The sequence below is a fragment of the Podarcis vaucheri genome (assembly GCF_965113315.1).
Source record: "Podarcis vaucheri genome assembly, chromosome: 7".
Lineage (NCBI taxonomy): Eukaryota > Metazoa > Chordata > Lepidosauria > Squamata > Lacertidae > Podarcis > Podarcis vaucheri.
The window spans coordinates 3,096,662-3,118,767 of NC_138765.1; the positions used below are offsets into that span (position 1 = coordinate 3,096,662).

A 22,106-nucleotide genomic window follows, 5' to 3' on the forward strand; every position below is an offset into this window, starting at 1 on the left:
ATGGATCTCCTTACCTGCTGAGACTGTGAACAGCTTTACATGTCTGCAAGATGCCTTGGTGATGTAAATGGTGGATAGGAAGGCTGCAAATCTGCCAAATAAATAAATAGCCTGCCTCCCCTCTCCACAACTCAGGCCAAAGACACACTTCCTTGAAGCAGGTGCAAAACACCTGCTGGCCTGCATGTTCTACTCCACCTCACCTCGTTCTCCTCCACCTCTTCCGCCTCGCTGCTGCGCTCGCTCTCATCTTCAGAGAAGTTGCTGTCCTCGCTGTCAGACATTGCGGCAACACTTTTCTACCCTGAAGAAAAAGCATAAGCCTCTTAGTCACCATAAGGGGCTTGCAAAATCCATTTTTGTTGCCCACCAGTTAATCCCCACGCTACGGGAATAAAGTTTAGCAGAACACGAACATCTGCAAATAATAAGGATTCATCAACGATGTGAGGAACAACTTCGGACCAAAAATAATGTATCTCTGGACAAGACCACATCATAGGCCTCAAAGAGCATTTGCATGATGAGAATGGAAAGACAAAAATCAGCATTATGCAGATGCCACATAATTCGAATTCTCCTTTACATCTTCAGCTGCGTCAGAAACTCAGATATAAGCTAGGTGCCATATGGCTCCTTAAACTAAGGTCACAGTCACCAAAACGGAATGCCGAGTTGCCATATTTGGGAAAGACGGCTCTAAAGTCTTATTTTTCAAAGGACAGACAGTGATTGATTATCAGTTAAATATCTGGCTAGTTGAGATGACATCACCTTGCCAACAAAGGTCCGTATAGTTATGGTTTTAGCTCTGGTTTTCCCAGTAGTGATGTATGGAAGTGAGAGCTGGACCATAAAGAAAGCTGATCGCCAAAGAATGGATGCTTTCGAATTGTGGTGCTGGAGGAGACTCTTGAGAGTCCCATGGGCTGCAAGAAGATCCAACCTCTCCATTCTGAAGGAAATCAGTCCTGAGTGCTCACGGGAAGGACACATCCTGAAGCTGAGGCTCCAATACTTTGGCCACCTCAGGAGAAGAGAAGAGTCCCTGGAAAAGACCCTGATGTTGGGAAAGATGGAGGGCGCAAGGAGAAGGGGACGACAGAGGACCAGATGGTGGGACAGTGTTCTCAAAGCTACCAGCATGAGTTTGACCCAACTGCGGGAGGCAGTGGAAGACAGGAGTGTTTGGCGTGCTCTGGTCCATGGGGTCACAAAGAGTTGGACACGACTAAACAACAAGTGGAGATGACAACATTGAGCTAGCTCAAGAACTCTGAGAACTTAAAAGAAGAAAAGTCTGGGACAGTCCACATATATACTGGCTTATTCCTACCTCTTTTTCTTAATGGTGACACAGACCATTCATAACATAGGGATACGTTTCACAACTGTGAGCGGGGCAGTGGGGTGGGGTAAGGGAAGACAAGCTACAACAATTAACTCTAATGTTGCTCGCTTCTCCTGCTCAGGCTGCATAATTCATTCTGACTGCACAGATAACTGATAGAATTCTACAGGATGTGGTATTAAGTGGGTGAAAAGAGGAAAGATCCAATGATCCCCACGCATGCACCTCCAGATGGTGGAGATGTCAGGCACCATCCAGACGCCCAGACATCTTCACCTGGTCGCAAGTGGCTGATAACCAGGTGCAAAATGCACCTGGCCAATTTTGAACACTGCTTAAGAATAAGCATGTACAGGGTCAGACAGCTAGCCAGTATTCTTCAGCTTCTTCAAAACTGGGGTGTCTTTATGGTGAATGTGTGCTTTAGGGAATGGGGGGGGGGTTGCCTGAGAACTGTATATTGTATTTATTTATTATGTTGATATCCCACGTTTGGGACCTGGGTGGTGCTGTGGGTTAAACCAGAGAGTCTAGGACTTGCCGATCATAAGGTTGCAGTTTGAATCCCCGCAATGGGGTGAGCTCCCGTTGCTCGGTCCCTGCTCCTGCCAACCTAGCAGTTCGAAAGCACGTCAAAGTGCAAGTAGATAAATAGGTACCGCTCCAGTGGGAAGGTAAACAGCGTTTCCGTGCGCTGCTCTGGTTCACCAGAAGCGGCTTAGTCATGCTGGCCACATGACCCGGAAGCTGTACGCCGGCTCCCTTGGCCAATAAACCGAGATGAGCGCAGCAACCCCAGAGTCGGCCACGACTGGACCTAATGGTCAGGGGTCCCTTTACCTTTACTATCCCACCTTTTATTCTCCAAGGAGCTCAAAGCAGTGCAGAGTTTTCTTCCTTCCTCTCATTTAATCTTCAGTCTTCACAACAACCACTCTGAGCTGCGAGAGGTAGCAACTGCCCTCCCCAGGTCACACCCACTGAACTTCCCTGTGGCTGAGTGGGGTGGATTTAAACCCTGGTCTCTCCTAAGTCCTGGTCCTCATTTAATCCCCACAACTTTGTAGGGAAGGCTGGGCTGGGAGACACACACCTAGTGATACGTGGGTCCAGGGTGGTGGCGGCAGCAGGACTTGAATCAGGGTCTCTCTCAGGTCCTAATTCTAGACCAGGGGTCAGCAAACTTTTTCAGCAGGGGGCCAGTCCTCTGTCCCTTGTGGGGGGGGGCGGACTATATTTTTTTGTGGGGGGAATGAATTCCTACACCCCACAAATAACCCAGAGATGCATTTTAAATAAAAGCACACATTCTACTCATGTAAAAACACGCTGATTCCCGGACCGTCCACGGGCCAGATTCAGAAGGCGATTGGGCTGGATCTAGCCCCCGAGCCTTAGTTTGCATACTCATGTTCTAGACACCACACCATGCACCACTTTGAGCCACTTAAGCAGGAAAATATGGGATATAAATCAAAACCAATGCTTAATTCTTTTAATGATTCCCCCCTTATGCTTTGGCTGTCCTTTTTTTTTAACCTGCACACCTTCTTGAGTCCTTGTCAGGGGAAAAGGCATAAATAAATATATGACACTGACACAACTCAATCAGTACAGCATGGGACTGTTCATCTCATGGCTGTGGGTTTGAGCCCTGTGTTGGGCTAAGGATTCCTCCATTGCATTGGGTTTGGACTTGATGATCCCTGTGCTCCCTTCCGACTCTGTAATTCTATGACATACAATTCAGTGTTGGAAACTCCCACTGTTCCAGGCACATTTTGCGACAGGGAATTTCATTAATGCAGTTTCTGAGCTCTGGGCACAGTACTGAACCTAAAGATTTCCGATTAAAACTGCAGAGTGGAAGGAAAGAACTTTTTTTTCTGCCTGCCCACTTCCAGCTACAAGACTGGAGCAGAGACCCTCTTCTTAAGGATATTGGGGGTGGGTGAAGGACTACACCATGTAAAAAATGAAAATATTTTAGCTGCAGTTCATCCATTTTCAGCTTTGAATTCTTGTTATAAAAAGTGCACCTAGACATTCTGTCGTTACACCCATTTAGGTGCCATTCAGCTCCTAGCTCTCCTATCTCAGTTTCTAACATTGATATAATATCAACGGCGGAATAAAGTCAACAAAACAAAACAAGAAAGCCACCGAGAGCCATAAGAAAGGGACCCTTCCCCTTCCAGGTACGAAACCATTATTATTATTACTGCTACTACTACATACTACTACTGATGGTTTATCCCAGTAGTGATGTATGGAAGTGAGAGCTGGACCATCAAGAAGGCTGATCGCCGAAGAATGGATGCTTTTGAATTCTGGTGCTGGAGGAGACTCTTGAGAGTCCCATGGACTGCAAGAAGATCAAACCTCTCCATTCTGAAGGAAATCAGCCCTGAGTGCTCACTGGAAGGACAAATCCTGAAGCTGAGGCTCCAAGACTTTGGCCACCTCATGAGAAGAGAAGACTCCCTGGAAAAGGCCCTGATGTTGGGAAAGATGGAGGGCACAAGGAGAAGGGGACGGCAGAGGACGAGATGGTGGGACAGTGTTCTCGAAGCTACCAATATGAGGGAGGCAGTGGAAGACAGGAGTGCCTGGCGTGCTCTGGTCCAGGGGAGCACGAAGAGGCGGACATGACTAAACAACTAAACAACAACAACGGCAGGATTCATTCATTTTCAGCTTTGAATTCTTGTTATCAAAAAAAGAGCGCCTAGACATGCCGCTGTTGCACCCATAACCTCAGTTTAAGGTGCCATTTAGCTCCTAGCTCTCCTATATCAGTTTCTAACCCTGATATAAGAACAACAACGGTGGAATAAACAAAACAAGAAAGCCACCGAGAGCCACCTTCCTCTTCCAGGTACGACCCCATTACTCTTATTATTATTACTGCTACTACAGTGGTACCTCGGGTTAAGTTCTTAATTCGTTCCGGAGGTCCGTTCTTAACCTGAAACTGTTCTTAACCTGAAGCACCACTTTAGCTCATGGGGCCTCCTGCTGCTGCTGCGCTGCCACTGCGCAATCTCTGTTCTCATCCTGAAGCAAAGTTCTTAACCTGAAGCACTATTTCTGGGTTAGCAGAGTCTGTAACCTGAAGTGTATGGAACCCGAGGTACCACTGTATAACAAAAATGGCGGAATAAACAAAACAAGAAAGCCACCGAGAGCCACAAGAAAGGGACCCTTCCTCTTCCAGGTACGAAACCATTATTATTATTACTGCTACTACTACATACTACTACTGGTGGTTTATCCCAGTAGTGATGTATGGAAGTGAGAGCTGGACCATCAAGAAGGCTGATCGCCGAAGAATTGATGCTTTTGAGGAGACTCTTGAGAGTCCCATGGACTGCAAGAAGATCAAACCTCTCCATTCTTAGGGAAATCAGCCCTGAGTGCTCACTGGAAGGACAGATCCTGAAGCTGAGGCTCTTTCCTCTTCCAGGTACAACCCCATTATTATTATAAAAAAATCCCTTCCAGTAGCACCTTAAAGACCAACTAAGTTAGTTCTTGGTATGAGCTTTCGTGTGCATGCACACTTCTTCAGATACACTGAAACAGAAGTAGCCAGACCCTTCTATAGAGAGGGAAGGTGGGGAGGGGTATTACTCAGAAGGGTGGTGGGAATGGGAGATTGGCAGATAGCTGAGATGAGCCTGTTGATGACTCTTAACGACTGCAATAGGTCTTACAGGAAAAGGCAAGGGGTGAGAATATTATGATTATTATTACTGCTACTACTAAAATTTGCACGCCCCCCTCCGCCCAACAATCTCACGGTGGTTCACACCTTTTTTAAGAAAGAAAAACGACCCACAAGCAGAAGCACAACATTGCGCGGCGCGGGGTTGGGCTGGATGACCTCTGGGGGTGCCCCCTCCCACCCCCCACCCCCTCCGACCATTCTGCGATTCCGCATGAGGGAAACCACCACGGAGCAGGCCGAGAAGACACACACACACACACCCCTCCCTCCCTCCCCCTGCATAGGCGCTTCGGGGCCCCGACCCGCCAGGCCGGTGTGTGGACGGGCCCGGGAAGCCAGGCCTCCTCCCTCAGGGCGAGCGAGCGAGCGAGGCCTCCTCCTCCTCCTCCGGCCCCCTTAGAGCCGGGCCTTGCCCAGCCCTGAGGGGAGCGGCAGGCGGGCCTCGTCCCCTCCCTGCTCCTCCTCCCTCACCGCGCTGCTCCGGAGGCCTCCCGCTTCCCGACGCTCCTGCCGCCGCCGCCGCCTCAGGGCCTCTCCGCGAGGGGGAAAAAACCGGCGCGGGCGGCGGAAGAGAACCGGAAAAACAAAAACAAAACCGCGTCGAGCGAGTCCGCGCGCACGCGTACAAGGCGTGTGGGGGGGTGTGGAGAGAGGAAATCTCGCGAGAAGACGAGCCATGGAGGAAATTGGGATTGGACCGCCCGGGTCACATGCCGGCGGAGGAAGGGGAAAACAGTGACGTGTTACGCGGCTGGCGGCGACGCGGAGGAGGGGAGGGGGAAAAATGGCGCCCCGTCACGTGAGCGCGCTCGGCCAATTACGGCTCGTCGCTTCTTTCCTGGTCGGGGAGGGGCGAAGGCGGAGGGGATTGGCCGGCGGGGTGTGTGACGTAGGAGTTGGGGAAGGCCAATGGCAGCGCTGGGATGTGGGTGAAAGGTGGTTGGGAGAGGGCAGGGGATCCCCAAAGGGGCAGCCCGGGCCGGTCTACTCGGAAGTAAGCCCTATGGCGTTGCATGGGGCTTACTCCCCAGTAGGATTGCGGGCCTGCCAAGGCTCCTCAGCCCATTCATGGCCCCAGGGGGCGCCCCGCTGGATTCAGTTGGGCTTACTCTTGAGTAAATGACGTGCCTGGTGGGATCAGGCCGCAGGAACCATCCGTTTCATTCATTTAACTATTTTCCATTTATTTATTTTTCTTTTGTAATACCGAGTTTATTCTGTTTGTTATTTTTTTAAGGGTTTTTTTTAAAAAAATATTATTATTATTTTTACCAACAACCAAAACACAGTGAAAACAAACAGTGAAAACCCCCCAGGCGGCTGATACATTGGGTATACATAATCAATAATAACATATTCAAATCAACCACATGTACAATTCTATATACCTTAACACTCCTCCCTCCATATGGTTTATTTAACTTTTTAACATTTTACTTACCCTAAATTGTTCAAACCTGCCCAAATAATTCAATATTTTCTCTTTTTTATAACATTTTATTAGATTTTATCAATAGAAAAGTCTAGAGAACACAAAAGACACATGCATGACAAATAGAAAAATACAAAAGCACCAAAATACAAAATTACAAACATTAAGCACAAAAAGAAGAAAAAACACATATAAAAGAAAAACAAAATTTCTCTCTTTCTTAATCTCTCCACTTTAAATTAACTTATTTTCCTGACTTCCTCACATCTCCCATTTTTGTATCCCTTTTAAATTTAGTTCAGCAAATTCATGATCTCTTAGTTTGTCCATTTGTTAATCCCCTTATACTTTTTACCTTGTTGCTAGGGCCCCTTGAATTCATTTCAATGTCATCAACATTCATAATTCAATATTTTCTCAAACCAGTCCTCCTTCTCTTGAAGTATAATGGTATTATACACCTGTAAGGTTATATGGGAAAGCACACCTCGGTTTAAGAACAGACTTCCGGAACGGATTCAGTTCGTAAACCATGGTACCACTGTATTGTCAAGCATAACAATTACAGTCTCTTCTTCAGCTCTGGTTACCTAGGCAGCTATTCCCAGGTCTGCACTGTATGAAGCAGTTGGAGCAACAGGGGGCCCCTCCCTAAAGGGAACTCCTCTTTCTGCACATAACTACTGCATTATGGGGAAGCATTGCTTCTTTTCTCTTGCATTCTGGGAAGTCTTGCCTTGTAGGCTTTTCTCTGCTTTTACACACACACACTGCACAACCTGTTCCTGTTCCCAAGACCAAGACATTCCCTCATTTCCTTACACTGACACTATGACCTGTTCTTAATGCACAGCTGACCACATCTACGGAATTCACTTATTATATTATTTCATGTTATGATCAATCATTAGTAATTGTTTTAGTCATGTTATATTAATCTTTAGTTATAATTTAATTAGGAGGTTTCATGCCTGTCTAGTTCCAGCTTCGTTTCCTAGCCTTTAATCTATCGGTGATTAATGATCACATGTAATTCCCGCCTTGTACTTATGTTAACCAATCAGTAACAAGTTGCTTTGTGTTTGTATCAACCAATCAGCCACAAGCACACCTGTGTCAATGTTTTGTAATATTCAAGAAAAGAGAGTTCCCGGGGCTCGCCCCGGCAGACGCCTCTCTCACATGACACCCCCCCCACACTTTATGTACCTTCCCTTGAAGAGCTGCATGCACACAGCTGGAGACTGCGCCTGTGTGCAAACTTCCTCTGCTCCTCCCTTTTCAGCCCTCTCCTAGTTCAGGGAGAATGGTGCAGGAGAGGATGGGGAAGTGCCCAGCCCTTCACTTCCCTGACCTGCCTCTTCTCCCTTTTCTTCTGACCCATACTGTGCTCCACCCTCCAGCTCTGAAGCTTCCCCAGCCTCTGAATCTTGCCTCCTGGCTGGTACAAGTGCCCACAAACCACTACCCCCCTCTCCCAAGTCAGACTCCAGCCCCTGCTTCTCCGCATGCACACTTCTCAACCAGTCCCTGAGAGCCACATGTTCCCCCACCCCTGAAATAAATGACTATCTTTACTTCTCAGGTGATTGTGTTGTAAACAAAAATCTGCCCTTTTTCCCCTTATGGGGTATCCAAGAGCCCATATAGAGTCCTTACACAGGTTCCCTATTGGTAGGAGAAAATAACAGAGGCCAACCAGAGAATATTGTGAAGTAAAGCAGCTAGTAAGCCTGATCTTTATTGAACTGTTGCAACAGGGTGCTCCTCTCACACGCAGGAAAGGAGGAGGATCCAGAACAAAGGTGTGCCCGCCCTTATATAGACATTTTAAATTCCCTCCCTGGAGTCTGTTACCGGAAAAGTCCGAGGGCTCTCTTGGACAAAAACAAAGACACCAACCAGGATAACTTGGAGCAAAACAGCAGCCTGTAGGCTTGGCCTTTATTGATCTGTTGCAACAGGGTGTTCCCCTCACTTGCAAGAGAGAGGAAAGACTCAGAAAGATGGTCTGCAAGACCTTATAAAAACTTTTGAAATTCCCCTCCTCTAGGTCAAGCCCACCCCCAGAAACATCATGCATACATTACAGAAAGGAGGGGTTGAGGGAGGAGTTGTGGTGGTAACCTGAGTGTCCTGTCACCTGGCTGGTTCTTCCTTTCCCCCTGCCCATGAGTCACTTCCAGGAGACAAAGGGGAGTTTGCAGTTTCCTGCCCCCAGAGGGAAGATCTGATCATTGTCCTTTGTTTCAGTCCATGCTGAATCCACTCCCATATGCAAGGGAGAAAGGTTGTTTTCTGCTGCTCCGGAGAAGCGGACACGGAGCAATGGATCCAAACTACAAGAAAGAAGATTCCACCTAAACATTAGGAAGAACTTCCTGACAGTGAGAGCTGTTTGACAGTGGAATTTGCTGCCAAGGAGTGTGGTGGAGTCTCCTACTTTGGAGGTCTTTAAGCAGAGGCTTGACAACCATATGTCAGGAGTGCTCTGATGGTGTTTCCTGCTTGGCAGGGGGTTGGACTCGAGGGCCCTTGTGGTCTCTTCCAACTCTATGATTCTATGATTCTATGATTCTATGATCCTGATTGTCTTCTGTCTGGGATCATCAGGGTTGGCATAGCAACTGGGCAGGGCTCCTGTGGATGTGCTGGGATGGTGAAGGGATTATGGCTGACCAGAACCAAGCCCCCCCCCCTTTGATAGTCCTTGTCATATGGAGTAAAATAAAAATGGAACAGTGCAAATCCGATGTATGGTTGATTTTCTATGAATTTATAACAGAAATGTGGCGTATGTAGTGTGTGAGTGTGAGTGTGTGTGTGTGTGTGTGTGTGTGAAGTTTGTGCAAACAGAATGATTGGGGTGGGGGGTTCCTGCTACAAGTCCAAGACCCCCCCCCCACACACAGAAAGGCGGTTCTACAGCAGAAATCTGAGTGTGTTGTTTATCTCCTGTCGTTGTTTTATCTCCTGTCTGGCAGGTTACCTGTTAATGCTCACTTGACTGGATACCCTGGGGAGCCTGTCCAGGTGCCAGGCTCACACCCTGTTCATATCTTAAATGTGCCCTTAAGACAGGATTTGTGAAAGAGATAATGGGGAGATTTCCCATTTTCTTCCACCTTGCAGAGAAACATTTGAGGTCATTTGGGGAGAGAGAAAATGGTTTCAGGACTTTTCTGTGGGTTTCAGACATTTGGTTTACATATTGTATGTGTTTGCTTGGTATGTTTATGAACATTATATATATATATATATATATATATATATATATATATATATATATATATATATATATATTTCTGGTAGGAATTTTAAAATTCTGGTAAGAATTTAAAGGTCTTAGATGTATAATAAATGTTCATAAATGTACCAACCAAGCACGTACATAGATCAGCACAGGAAGACCAACCGGAAACCGTTTTGATTCCCAAACTGGCCAAATGTTTTCTCTGCAAGGTCGAAGGAAAATGGAAAAGCCTCCCCATTGTCTTTTCCTTCTTTTTTTATAAGATATTTATTAAAATTTCACAAATTATATAGACAAACACAGTAATACAAACAAACACAAACAAAAAACAAATATAATTTCAAACCCTTATTTTCATATAACTTACTTCTCTGACCTCCTCATACCTCCCCTTTCTGCATTCCAATTTCAAATTTTAATTCAGCAAATCCTCACCCTTAATTTTCTCTAATTTTTAACTTTTCTTTTCTTTTAACTTAATCCTTACAGCTGTAATCAACTTAATTTCTAAAGCCACATTGTTCTAACATTCATTAATTTTACAATGTTTCTTAAGATAATTCTTGAATTTCTTCCAATCTTCTTCCGCCGTCTCTTTTCCCTGGTTTCGGATTCTGCCAGTCATTTCTGCCAGTCCCATATAGTCTATCACCTTCATCTGCCATTCTTCCAAGGTGGGTAGATCTAGTGTCTTCCCCATTGCCTTTTCCTTCACAAATCCTGTCTTAAGGGCACGTTTAAGATATGAATAGGGTGTGAGCCTGGGACCTGGATTCAGGAATGGAGTAGTTATCATAACAAGAGAGTGGCCAGGATGCCCAGGTAATCCAATCAGGTAACCTTGGCAGACAGGAAGAATCAACACACCCAGATTTCCGCCCCTTCTCTGATGTATCTAGAGGGTGGTCTTGGGCTACACCCCTTCTGTGATGTATGTATGATGTTTCTGGGGGTGGTCTTGAACTCCAGGGTCGGCAGTTTAAAACTACTGTGGGAACCTGTTGCTCAACAATAAAGATCGTGGTCTACTGACCCAGTGGCGTAGTGTGGGGGTGCAGGGGGGGCCGGCTGCACCGGGCGCAACATCTGGGGGTTAGGGTTAGGGGGCACAAATCCATGGGTTAGGGGGCGCAAATTACTTGCCTTGCCCCGGGTGCTGACAACCCACGCTATGCCACTGTACTGACCACTGTTTTGCTCCAAATCACTTGGCTGGAACTTCCTTCTTTTACTGACCTCATGGACCCACATGGGACTTGCACCCTGATGAGTTGGGCTCTTGAGTAGCCTCTCCAGAATTTATCCTTATCAATTTTGTATTGAAAGCCACCTAATTAGAAAGCTCATACCAAGAACTAACTTAGTTGGTCTTTAAGGTGCTACTGGAAGGAATTTTTTTATTTTGACTATAGCAGACCAACACGGCTACCTATCTGTTTCTCGGTGGAATTTTGCACCAGCCCTTTCCTCCCTGTATATTCTCTGGTCTTTTGTTATTGTCTCCCCTGCTGTCAAAATTTAGACTGCGAGCTCTTGGGGCAAGGACCGACTGTCCTCGTTTTATGTGTGTTGTTCTGTTTATACATCACTTACGCTACATAAATCTCCCAGTATCTGCTGAGGGGATGGATAGCTAGAGTCCAAGAAATGGCTATCTCGGTGATGACAATCTTTCCCTGGCCCAGTGGGTCATATTTCATCTGGAGAAACAAACAAAGAAAACCGTACAGAGGCAGGAAAATAGAAATTGCCCTTAGGAATAGAGATTTCTCCAGGGGATACAGTTCTGAACAGCACGACGGCCCTGGCTCTGTTGCTTCGCTGATGAGGGAGAGATGGAGAAGAGGAGATGCAGATGTCAACGTCTTGTTTTGTGAACCTTAAAAATCGGGACTCTCTGGGGGACGTCCCCATTCCGGCTGTGGATTTTCTCAGGGGAAGGACCTGCCAGATGGGATTTGTCCACTCTGTAGAATTCAGCTCTGGAGGGAATGTACCGTACATGAAGGGGAACTCCTGAAAAAGAGAAGCAGAGCAAGATGCAGCTGTTTTTAACGAGGAACATCTGGCAGATCTGTTTACTCGGCAACGGAGAAAAAGTGCAATGCCCCATCTCAGTCAATTCTGTGGAATTTGGAAGTCATAAACAGGGTAAGGTCATCCAAGATCATGAAGTACAGTGGTACCTCAGATTACAGACGCTTCAGGTTACAGACTCCGCTAACCCAGAAATATAACCTCGGGTTAAGAACTTTGCTTCAGGATGAGTACAGAAATCGCGCGGCGCAGCAGGCCCCATTAGCTAAAGTGGTGCTTCAGGTTAAGAACAGTTTCAGGTTAAGAACGGACCTCCAGAACGAATTAAGTTCTTAACCCGAGGTACCACTGTGCATGCTTGGTAGTCCACCAGCTGCTTAGTTGCATAGCGTTTTAGGTCTCTGCTTAGTTTCCTGTTTTTGCCAGCTCTGTGCCATGATCTCAAGGCAGCTCAGAACTGGTGCAGAATGGCAAACGTGGTGCAGAATTCAGATTCTGTAAAACCTAGTACTTCCCCAGATGACCTGTTTATTCATCCTTATTTGCTTGCACAAAACTTATGCAGGCAGCAGACTATGTCTGGTATTAAGCTGTGGGTTAAACCACAGAGCCTAGGGCTTGCCGATCAGAAGGTCGGTGGTTCGAATCTCTGCAATGGGGTGAGCTCCCGTTGCTCGGTCCCTGCTCCTGCCAACCTAGCAGTTTGAAAGCACGTCCAAGTGCAAGTAGATAAATAGGTACTGCTCTGGCGGGAAGGTAAACGGCGTTTCCGTGTGCTGCTCTGGTTCACCAGAAGCGACTTAGTCATGCTGGCCACATGACCTGGAAGCTGTATGCCGGCTCCCTTGGCCAATAAAGTGAGATGAGCGCCGCAACCACAGAGTAGGCCACGACTGGACCTAATGGTCAGGGGTCCCTTTACCTTTACCTTTGCAGAGTGGTAACACAATGAAGATCATTCGTCCTGATTTGCCTGTGGCCTCTTCCTCCACACCTAGTGGAGAGCCAACCCTCTCTCTAGATTCTGCCACTGTGTTCCTTCCCCCGGGAGGCAGTTACGCCATAGAAGGGGGAAATAGCCATCTCTTTGAGCCTCTGTTCCCCAGTCTTAGCCCCCATAGCTCCATGTCATCCTCCTCTTCCCCCTTCCTGTCTGTCTTATGTAAACCATTGCGCACTTGGAGATTTTAATGCTGTTTAATGTTTTATTTACAGATAGGTAGCTGTGTTGGTCTGCCATAGTCAAAATAAAAAATTCCTTCCAGTAGCACCTTAAAGACCAACTAAGTTAGTTCTTGGTATGAGCTTTCGTGTGCATGCACACTTCTTCAGATACACTGAAACAGAAGTTGCCAGATCCTTCTATATAGTGAGAAGGTGGGGAGGGGTATTACTCAGAAGGGTGGTGAGAATGGGAGATTGGCAGATAGCTGAGATGAGCCTGTTGACGACTCTTAACGACTGCAATAGGTCTTACAGGAAAAGGCAAGGGGTGAGAAGGTGAAAAATGGCTTAGTCATGTATAATGAGATAAGAATCCAATGTCTTTGTTCAGGCCAGGTCTCTCCATGGTTTTAAGTTTGGTAATGAGTTGCAATTCAGCAGCTTCTCTTTCTAGTCTATTTCTGAAATTCCTTTGTAGTAAAACAGCTACTTTGAGATCTTGTATAGAATGTCCTGGGAGATTGAAGTGTTCTCCTACTGGTTTCTCTGTTTTGTGATTCTTGATGTCAGATTTATGTCCGTTTATTCTTTGGCGTAAAGTTTGGCCTGTTTGTCCAATATAGAGAGCTGAAGGACACTGTTGGCATTTGATGGCATACACAATGTTAGACGTCTAACATTGTGTATGCCATCAAATGCCAACGTCTAACATTGTGTATGCCATCAAATGCCTCCCCACCTTCTCACTATATAGAAGGATCTGGCAACTTCTGTTTCAGTGTATCTGAAGAAGTGTGCATGCACACGGAAGCTCATACCAAGAACTTACTTAGTTGGTCTTTAAGGTGCTACTGGAAGGAATTTTTTATAATGTTTTATTGGTTGATTTTATTGCGTGCATCTGCTTTAACTGATTAACATGCACTGGGGTTGCATCCTGAGGTACCACTGTATTGCTGTTTCATCCAATGCCTAAGCCATGCTGTAACCAATAAAAGTTGTGGCCTAATTTTGCTCATTACCCTAAAATAATGTGTCCTTGTGTCTTATCATACTCCTATGCGGATGGCGGGTCCTTGACTCTCAACAGGAGGCTGGACTAGGTAGCCTGTGGCCTGATCCAGCAGCCTCTTACATTATTGGAAACCTGCCCTTTGCATTTGTGTTTCCCCTCAAGCAGCAAGTCTTCAAAGGGTGTCGGGAGCTGGGTGGCCAGCTCCTTAATTTGCACCGCTGACAGAAGGCTGCTTAACTGATGTAAATAAAGCCACCCCACCCTCGGGCCATGGAGCTTAATGTGAATCTGTTCTTCATTACTGTAAGTAATAAAAATCTTTCTGCCTCCACTCATTTTCATGCAAACAACTTCAGGGAAAACATCCCCTACCATTTTTAAAATTTATTGGATGGCGCCGGATGCCTAGCGCGTGAGTTATTCTTCCTTCCTCTCTCTCCAGAGTGTTTGTTGACGGGAATTAATATTCCTGCCTTTTTAAGTTTGGGAAGCTGGACCGGCCACTACAAAAGGGCTAGTTTTAAAAAGCCAATTGGTCAGTAGCAAAGAATCAGCTAGAAGGACGTGTGAGGCCAAACTGTGGCTTGAGCCAAGGAGGACCGAAAAGCCACAAGATTGGAAAGAAACAGAGGACATCCAGGTTGATCGCAGGCAAATGGTGGACAACAGAGATTCATCCTGAGTGGCCCAAAGCTTTGAGGCCTCATAGAGCATCCTTCGACACTGCTGGACCCTTCGGAATCCGAACTTTTCCTTTTGGGCTTTTTGGAGAAGGTGCTTTGTCCATGCTCCCTTCCTGCCATCTCATAGCTATTGGGCCGCTCAGGACAAGCGGTCTCCATTGTCCTGGCAGTCCTCTGCCTTTTTTCTTGTTTGGCATACAGTGGCGGTGTGGGTTAAACCACAGAGCCTAGGGCTTGCCGATCAGAAGGTCGGCGGTTCGAATCCCCGCGATAGGGTGAGCTCCCGTTGCTCGGTCCCTGCTCCTGCTCACCTAGCAGTTCGAAAGCACACCAGTGCAAGTAGATAAATAGGTACCACTCCAGCGGGAAGGTAAACAGCGTTTCCGTGCTCTGCTCTGGTTCGCCAGAAGCGGCTTAGTCCTGCTGGCCACATGACCCGGAAGCTGTACGCCGGCTCCCTCGGCCAATAAAGCGAGATGAGCGCCGCAACCCCAGAGTCGGCCACGACTGGACCTAACGGTCAGGGGTCCCTTTAGCCTTTACTTTAAGGTTGGTAGTGCAATAGCTTTGTAAAGAAGCATTTTGGGTTCGCTGCGAATGTCCCGGTCCTCAAACACTCTGCACTTCAATCGGGAGAAAGCCGTACTCGTAGAGCTCAGGCGATGCTGGATTTCGGCATCAGTGTCGGCCCTTGTGAAAAGGTAGGAGAAGTGATTGACACTTTCCAACGTTACACCACTAAGTTGGATTTGTGCTGCTGCAGAGGGGTTATTTTGTGCTCATTGGTGCAGCACTTTGGTTTTTTGGATGTTGAGCTTTTGCAAGATGTACACGCGTACACACACACCATGTTTGTGAAAAACAACATGCAAGAATACATTATATTAGGGGGAACTGCTTGCAAAAATGTGCACTTTAGTCAAAAACAGTATACAAAAATGTGTTTATGGGGGAAAGTCACCCTAAAATGCTGAATAACTGAAGATGACTTTAATTCATTTTTTTTAAATCATCAATTGCTGTGAAAATGCGAAGAACTGAATTTTAGATAGAAGCAATGAGAATTTGAGGGAGTTTAAACAGACAAACCTTTCCTCCGCCTCTCAAGGGCTATGCCTAAGTCAGGGGGCATTTGAAAACTCACCAATTCTTGTGGTTTGAAGGCCAAGCCCTCGTGCCTTCACAGCCGCAACAAATGAAACCCCTTCAAGCTGACATCGTCGGAGCTCCTCCGAGATTCTCCGGGGAAAGGAACACCTAGTTTTCATGAAGACACCACAATAACAATGAGATGGGTAATTCACAGGGAACCTTGGCTTGGGTTATGGGACTGGTCTGTAACAGGATATGCTTGCTCGCGTAGTCCTAAGTGGGCAGCAAGGACATTGATCTCACTATACCTGGATGTTGAGGTGATGCTCCGCTTTGCAAAGGCAAACCTCGCACCAGACGTGCAACCATAGCTGTCAACCATCCCTTATTTGGTGGGAAACTCCCTTATCCCAGCGCCGCGTCCTGCTGCTGTCCCTTATTGATGATGTCCCTTAAATTTGCCGGGTTTCAAAGGAAGCAGCTCCTCTCCCTCCCTCCCTGCCGGCCAGGGAGGAGGGAGGCTCCAACTGGGTTGCTTGGCTGCGTTGCTCACCCAATAAGGAGTCTAAGAACAACTGGGGGGTGGAGCTTGCATGCCTTGTGCCAATCAAACCGGCCGCGTTGCCTGGGGACTCGCCTTTGCTCAGCGCTTCCCAGCGGAGAGGTGACGGTGGTTTCCCTTGCTGCATCCCCTTTGCCGGGTTGCTGCGCTGTGGGAACCACCGCTTGAGGCTTCGTTTGGCTGCTGGCTGGGCTTTCTGCCTTTGACTCGGAGGGGCTCAGAAGCTGAACATACCTGTGCCCCTTATTTTGGCTGCTGATCCCTTATTTTTGAGGCTGCTGGTCCCTTATTTTCAAATCTGTAAATTGACAGCTATGCATGCAACAGTATGTCAAGGAGCATTACACCTGCTTTCCCTGACCTTTTGCCTTCTTGGCTAGAAAACAGGCTTTTCCCCCTGACCTTTTGTCCTCTCACAATTTGTTTGTTAGACATATTGCTTGGCTGGAGCATGACGGGGGACACAGACGTCATCAAGTATCGGGGGGAACATTTGAGGGAAACACCTGCTGACACGTGTATTTGCTAACACTGGAAATGTGCTTAGATGGAAATACGTTAAGTTCAGGGTGGTTTCACTACTGTTTCCAATTGTTGATTTCTGCTAATAAAAGGAGCTTCTGCAGAGCTAGCCGGCAGCTTGCTTGGAATATGTTTGCTAGAGCCAGTGTGGTGTAGTGGTTAAGAGCGGTAGTCTCGTAATCTGGGGAACCGGGTTCGCTTCCCCGCTCCTCCACATGCAGCTGCTGGGTGACCTTGGGCTAGTCATACTTCTTTGAAGTCTCTCAGCCCCACTCACCTCACAGAGTGTTTGTTGTGGGGGAGGAAGGGAAAGGAGAAGGTTAGCCGCTTTGAGGTTCCTGAAGGAGAGTGATAAAGCGGGATATCAAATCCAAACTCCTCTTCTTCTAGCTTGCTTCCGCACAGCTCACCTGCATTACCAACACCTGTCTCATGTCCATCACTTCACCTGCATACAAACATTGGTCCCCACCCTGTTTATGCTTCTCTAAGTGTTTTTTTTTAAAATCTGTCCTGAATCTTCCAACATTCAGCTTCGTTGGATTTCCACGAGTTCACGGAAAGTGCTCTCATTTAATCACCAGAACAACTCTTTGAGATTGGGAAAATTGAGAAGCAGCAGTAACTGGTCCCCACCCGCTGAGCTTCATGGCCGGGTGGGGATTTGAACCCGGGTCTCCCAGGTCCTAGTCCAGCTCTCTAACCACTATGCCACACTGGCTCTTTCAAGTAGCCTGGTATCAACTAGACCTGGTACAGTGGTGCCTCGCAAGACGAAATTAATTCGTTCCGCAAGTTTTTTCTTCTTGCAAGTTTTTCGTCTTGCGAAGCACGGTTTCCCATAGGAATGCATTGAAAATCAATCAATGCGTTCCTATGGAGACCGTCCGGGGACAGAGGGGAATGGCCGTGCGCCTTCCCCTCTGTCCCCTCTTTTGAAGCAAGGGGCGGAGGGGAGAAGATCGCTTCTCCCCGTTGCCGCCCCTTGGTTCAAAAGGGGTCCGGGGACAGAGGGGAATGGCCGCACGCCTTCCCCTCTGTCCCCGGAGATTGCGGGGCAAGCTTCGTTTTGCGAAGCAAGCCCATAGGGAAATTCGTCTTGCGAAGCAACTCGAAAACGAAAAAACCTTTCGTCTTGCGAGTTTTTCGTCTCGCGAGGCGTTCGTCTTGTGGGGCACCACTGTATAAGGGAGCTTCCCATGTTCCTATATAAACAACAGATAACGTGAGGGATGGGATACTTACTAGCTGTTGCCAGGAAGATCGGGGTCTGCTGGGGCAAGGAAGAGATGCATGTCCTCCTGCTTACATTTGTGGAAGGCTGGAAGGCTAACCATTCTCTCTTCCAGCCCTGCTTTGGGTCTTGCAACTTGGAGAGACAATGGAGATCAGCTGCTAAACCACTTTCATCCAAAATTTGCAACTTGCACCAGTACTGGTGTGTCCGGTCCAGAATGTCCGGTCAACATCCACTCACCAGGACAGCTGCCACCTCACTGGTACTGCCTGTATCCGTCATCCACAGGACCTTCTCCATAACGCAACGGAAGTTGTGTCTCATGCCCCAATGCAGCAGGGTAGCCCAGGGTCTCTGAGGGCACCGATCATGCAAGAGATCCCTCCAACAGAGGAACCCATGAATGGCCAACACAGACTGGACGTGCTATCCCAGAACCATGGACAAAGTCAAGGGGGAGTAGAATAAAATCGTTGCGTTGGAAAGGACTCAAGGACCATCGAGTGCAACCCACCGCAAAACTGGAATTTCAGCTGAAGCATCCCTGACAGATGGTCACCCAACCGCTGCTTATGTGCTGGGCCCAGGGGTAACCCGAGTAACGCGGTCCAGGTCCGGTCCCGAATCCAAGGGTTCCGTGAGGAGACAGTCCAACAGGGCCAAGGCAGGAAACCAGGCAAGGACAGGCACAGGATCTCAGGCAGGATCTGGCCAACAGCAATGTTGCTCCCGCAACCTGGGGTGGGGTCCGACAGCCTTTTATCTCTGTCGGAGTAACGGCCGGTCCTGATCGCCCGACGACTCACCTCCCTGTTTTGCCCGAAGACGAGCACTCCTCCTGCGAGTACTCAGGTCTCTCCTTCTCTCAGACCTCAGTCTCTGCAGCTCGGGAGACGTCGGTGGGTGACTAGACCCAGGGGCCGCCTCAGCCTCCCCTGACCCAACCGGTAGTGGAGCAGCTGTAAGTGATGGCCCAGCTGGAGGCAACGAGGTCATCCCCGCATCTGGAGCCAGGGCAGGATCAGGCCCCTGACTCGGCCCAGCTGGTGCTTGTTGCAGGGGCACCTGTGCAGACTGGGACTCTTCAGGATCAGGCCCCAGATTTGGTTCAGATGATGCCTGAGGCAAAGGATCTGGTGCAAACTGAGTCTCCTCTGGCTCCGAGTCCAAGCTTGAGTCCCAGGCCATCACAGCTCAGAAAACTCTAAGGGAGGAGACTCCATCACCTCCCGAAGGAGCCCATTCCACTGTTGAACAGTTCATACAGCCTGGAAGTTCTTCCCTGTGTTTCATTACAATCTCATTTCTCATGATTCGAATCTGTTGACTCTGGTCCTACCCTGTGAAGCAGCAAGAACCAAGCTTGCTCCTCCATCGATGGGGCAGCCCTTCAGTTATTCAAAGAGGGATATCACCTCACCTCTCTGTCCTCTCTTCTCCAGGCTAAACATACTCCGCACCTTCAACCATTCCTCATCAGGCTTGGTCTCCAGTCCCTCCATCATCTTGGTCTCCCTCCTCTGCACACCTTCCAGCTTGACCATCTCCTCCTCCGACTGGCAAGGCTCCTCTTCACGGAGCAGGGGGTGGGCAGTACTTTCCCCCTAGGCTGACCCCGTTCCCGCAGTCCCACTGGTACATCTCCAGCAGCCTGTTCAGGAAAACCAGCACAGGCCGTTCGGGGTGGTAGCGGCAGAGCCGGCAGGTGGGGCAGCGGCTCTGGCTCTGGCTCCTTCGGCGTAGCTTCACCTGCACCTGGTTCAGGCGGGTGGCGAGCCGGGAGAGGAGGCGCTGGGTCTGCCCTTCCTGTGCTCGCTGAACCACCTGGAGCTCCTGGTAAAAGCAGCTCAGGTTGTCAGCATAGCAGACCTACTGGGACAAAAGAAAGAAGCAGAAAATGCCAGGCAGCATGGTTTTTTTAAAAATTGGCTTTGCTTGCATTAGATTACAGGCACCAGATAATTCCTGCTCTGCATTTGCAAGAACTCACTCTTTTAGCGTTGTGCAGTGGCGTAGCGTGGGTTGTCAGCACCCGGGGCAAGGCAAGTAATTTGCACCCCCTAGAGTGAGCCAGGTAGGGGCAGAGAGCTGCGAGTGCGAGCGCCCCCCCAGATGTTGCGCCCAGTGCGGCCGCCCCCCCCGCCCCCCACGCTACACCACTGGCGTTGTGGCACCTACACTTCGGGCGTCCCTGCCTTTTGACACCAGGCAGACACCGTTGCTGTATCCTTTTTGGCGTTTGCTAAAAGGTTTCGTGGAATTGTAAAGTTGGAAGAGACCCCGAGGGGCATCCAGTCCAACCCCCTGCAATGCAGAAATCTTTTGCCCCATGTGGGGCTCCAACCCATGGTGCTGAGATTAAGACTCACATGCTCTTCCAACGGGGCTGTATTTCTCTTTAGACAAGCCTACCCAGATACGTAAAATGCTGTCGTGTGGCTTGGGGGCTGATGGCTGGTGTTATGTACTGAGTTGAATAGGATCCAAAATGAAGCAGTCTGATTGGTCCTAGAACAATAGGATCCAGAATGCAGCAGCCTGATTGGTCCTAGAACAATAGGATCCAGGATGCAGCAGTCTGATTGGTCCTAGAACAATAGGATCCAGGATGCAGCAGCCTGATTGGTCCTAGAGCAATAGGATTCAGAATGCAGCAGTCTGATTTGTCCTAGAGCAATAGGATTCAGAATGCAGCAGTCTGATTTGTCCTAGAACTATAGGGTCCAGAATGCATCAGTCTGATTGGTCCTAGAACAATAGGATCCAGGATGCAGCAGCCTGGTTGGTCCTAGAACAATAGGATCCAGAATGCAGCAGTCTGATTGGTCCTAGAACAATAGGATCCAGAATGCAGCAGCCTGATTGGTCCTAGAACAATAGGATTCAGAATGCAGCAGTCTGATGGGTCCTAGAACAATAGGATTCAGAATGCAGCAGCCTGGTTGGTCCTAGAACAATAGGATCCAGAATGCAGCAGTCTGATTGGTCCTAGAACAATAGGATCCAGAATGCATCAGTCTGATTGGTCCTAGAACAATAGGATCCAGAATGCAGCAGTCTGGTTGGTCCACAGGAGCCACCCAATCCAGCTCCAGGTGAAAGGGAATCCGCAACCTGATTGGCCTACAGGAGAATCCCGGAATTAGCCAATCACGGGGGGCCCATTGTGTTAATAGTGTATATAAAGCAGAGAGACCTTCTGGGAGAACTTCCATTTTTCCTCCTCAGCACTATGAGCTGAATAAAGAGCATGAAATCCTCTCTCGACTCCAAGTATATTTCAACTGGTTTTCACGTTTTGAATGTTTTAAATACAATGGTACCTTGGTTCTCAAACTCAGTCCGTTCTGGAAGCCTGTTCGACTTCCAAAATGTTCAGAGACCAAGGCATGGCTCCTGATTGGCTGATTGGCCACGGGGGAAATGCTGACGGCCAAAACGGAGCATGTTCGCCTTCCCAAAAAGACATTCACAAACCGGAACACTTACTTCCGGGTTTGCAGTGTTTGGGAGTCAATTTGTTTGCCAACTAAGCTGTTCGGGAACCAAGGTACCACTGTAGTTATTTTAATTGCTTTAACTAATACTTCCAGGTGGCGCTGTGGGTTAAACCACAGAGTCTAGGGCTTGCCGATCAGAAGGTCGGCGGTTCGAATCCCCGCGACGGGGTGAGCTCCCGTTGCTCTGTCCCTGCTCCTGCCAACCTAGCAGTTTGAAAGCACACCCAAAAGTGCAAGTAGATAAATAGGTACCGCTCTGGCGGGAAGGTAAACGGCATTTCCGTGCACTGCTCTGGTTCGCCAGAAGCGGCTTAGTCCTTAGTCTGCTGGCCACATGACCCGGAAGCTGTACGCCGGCTCCCTCGGCCAATAAAGCGAGATGAGCGCTGCAACCCCAGAGTCGGCCACGACTGGACCTAATGGTCAGGGTCCCTTTACTTTTACACTTTAAGTATGCATGAAAGGAATCCAGATCTCACAGCGTGGTCATTTCAAGAGGCCCTTGTCCCCCACAGCAGTGCAGCCAGC

General features: G+C 48.3%; 2 protein-coding genes across 3 annotated transcripts in view; both read right to left on the reverse strand.

Moving 5' to 3' along the window:
• The window catches only part of SUPT5H (SPT5 homolog, DSIF elongation factor subunit), a 39,631-nt gene extending 33,921 nt beyond the window's left edge, over positions 1-5,710 (reverse strand). For both annotated transcript variants that reach the window (XM_082230970.1, XM_082230969.1), the window contains exons 1-2: positions 5,553-5,710; positions 204-304 (exon numbers count right to left, since the gene is read on the reverse strand). In XM_082230970.1, the coding sequence (XP_082087096.1) occupies positions 204-284 (81 nt within the window). In that variant the 5' untranslated portion in view covers positions 285-304; positions 5,553-5,710. The remainder of the gene's footprint in view (positions 1-203; positions 305-5,552) is intronic.
• Positions 5,711-11,208: 5,498 nt separating this feature from the next.
• Positions 11,209-22,106, reverse strand: part of LOC309536972 (uncharacterized protein) — a 28,495-nt gene continuing 17,597 nt past the window's right edge. Inside the window, exons 4-7 of the mRNA XM_082231400.1 lie at positions 18,927-19,947; positions 18,087-18,888; positions 15,810-15,922; positions 11,209-11,782 (exon numbers count right to left, since the gene is read on the reverse strand). Of these exons, the coding sequence (XP_082087526.1) occupies positions 19,651-19,947 (297 nt within the window). The 3' untranslated portion in view covers positions 11,209-11,782; positions 15,810-15,922; positions 18,087-18,888; positions 18,927-19,650. The remainder of the gene's footprint in view (positions 11,783-15,809; positions 15,923-18,086; positions 18,889-18,926; positions 19,948-22,106) is intronic.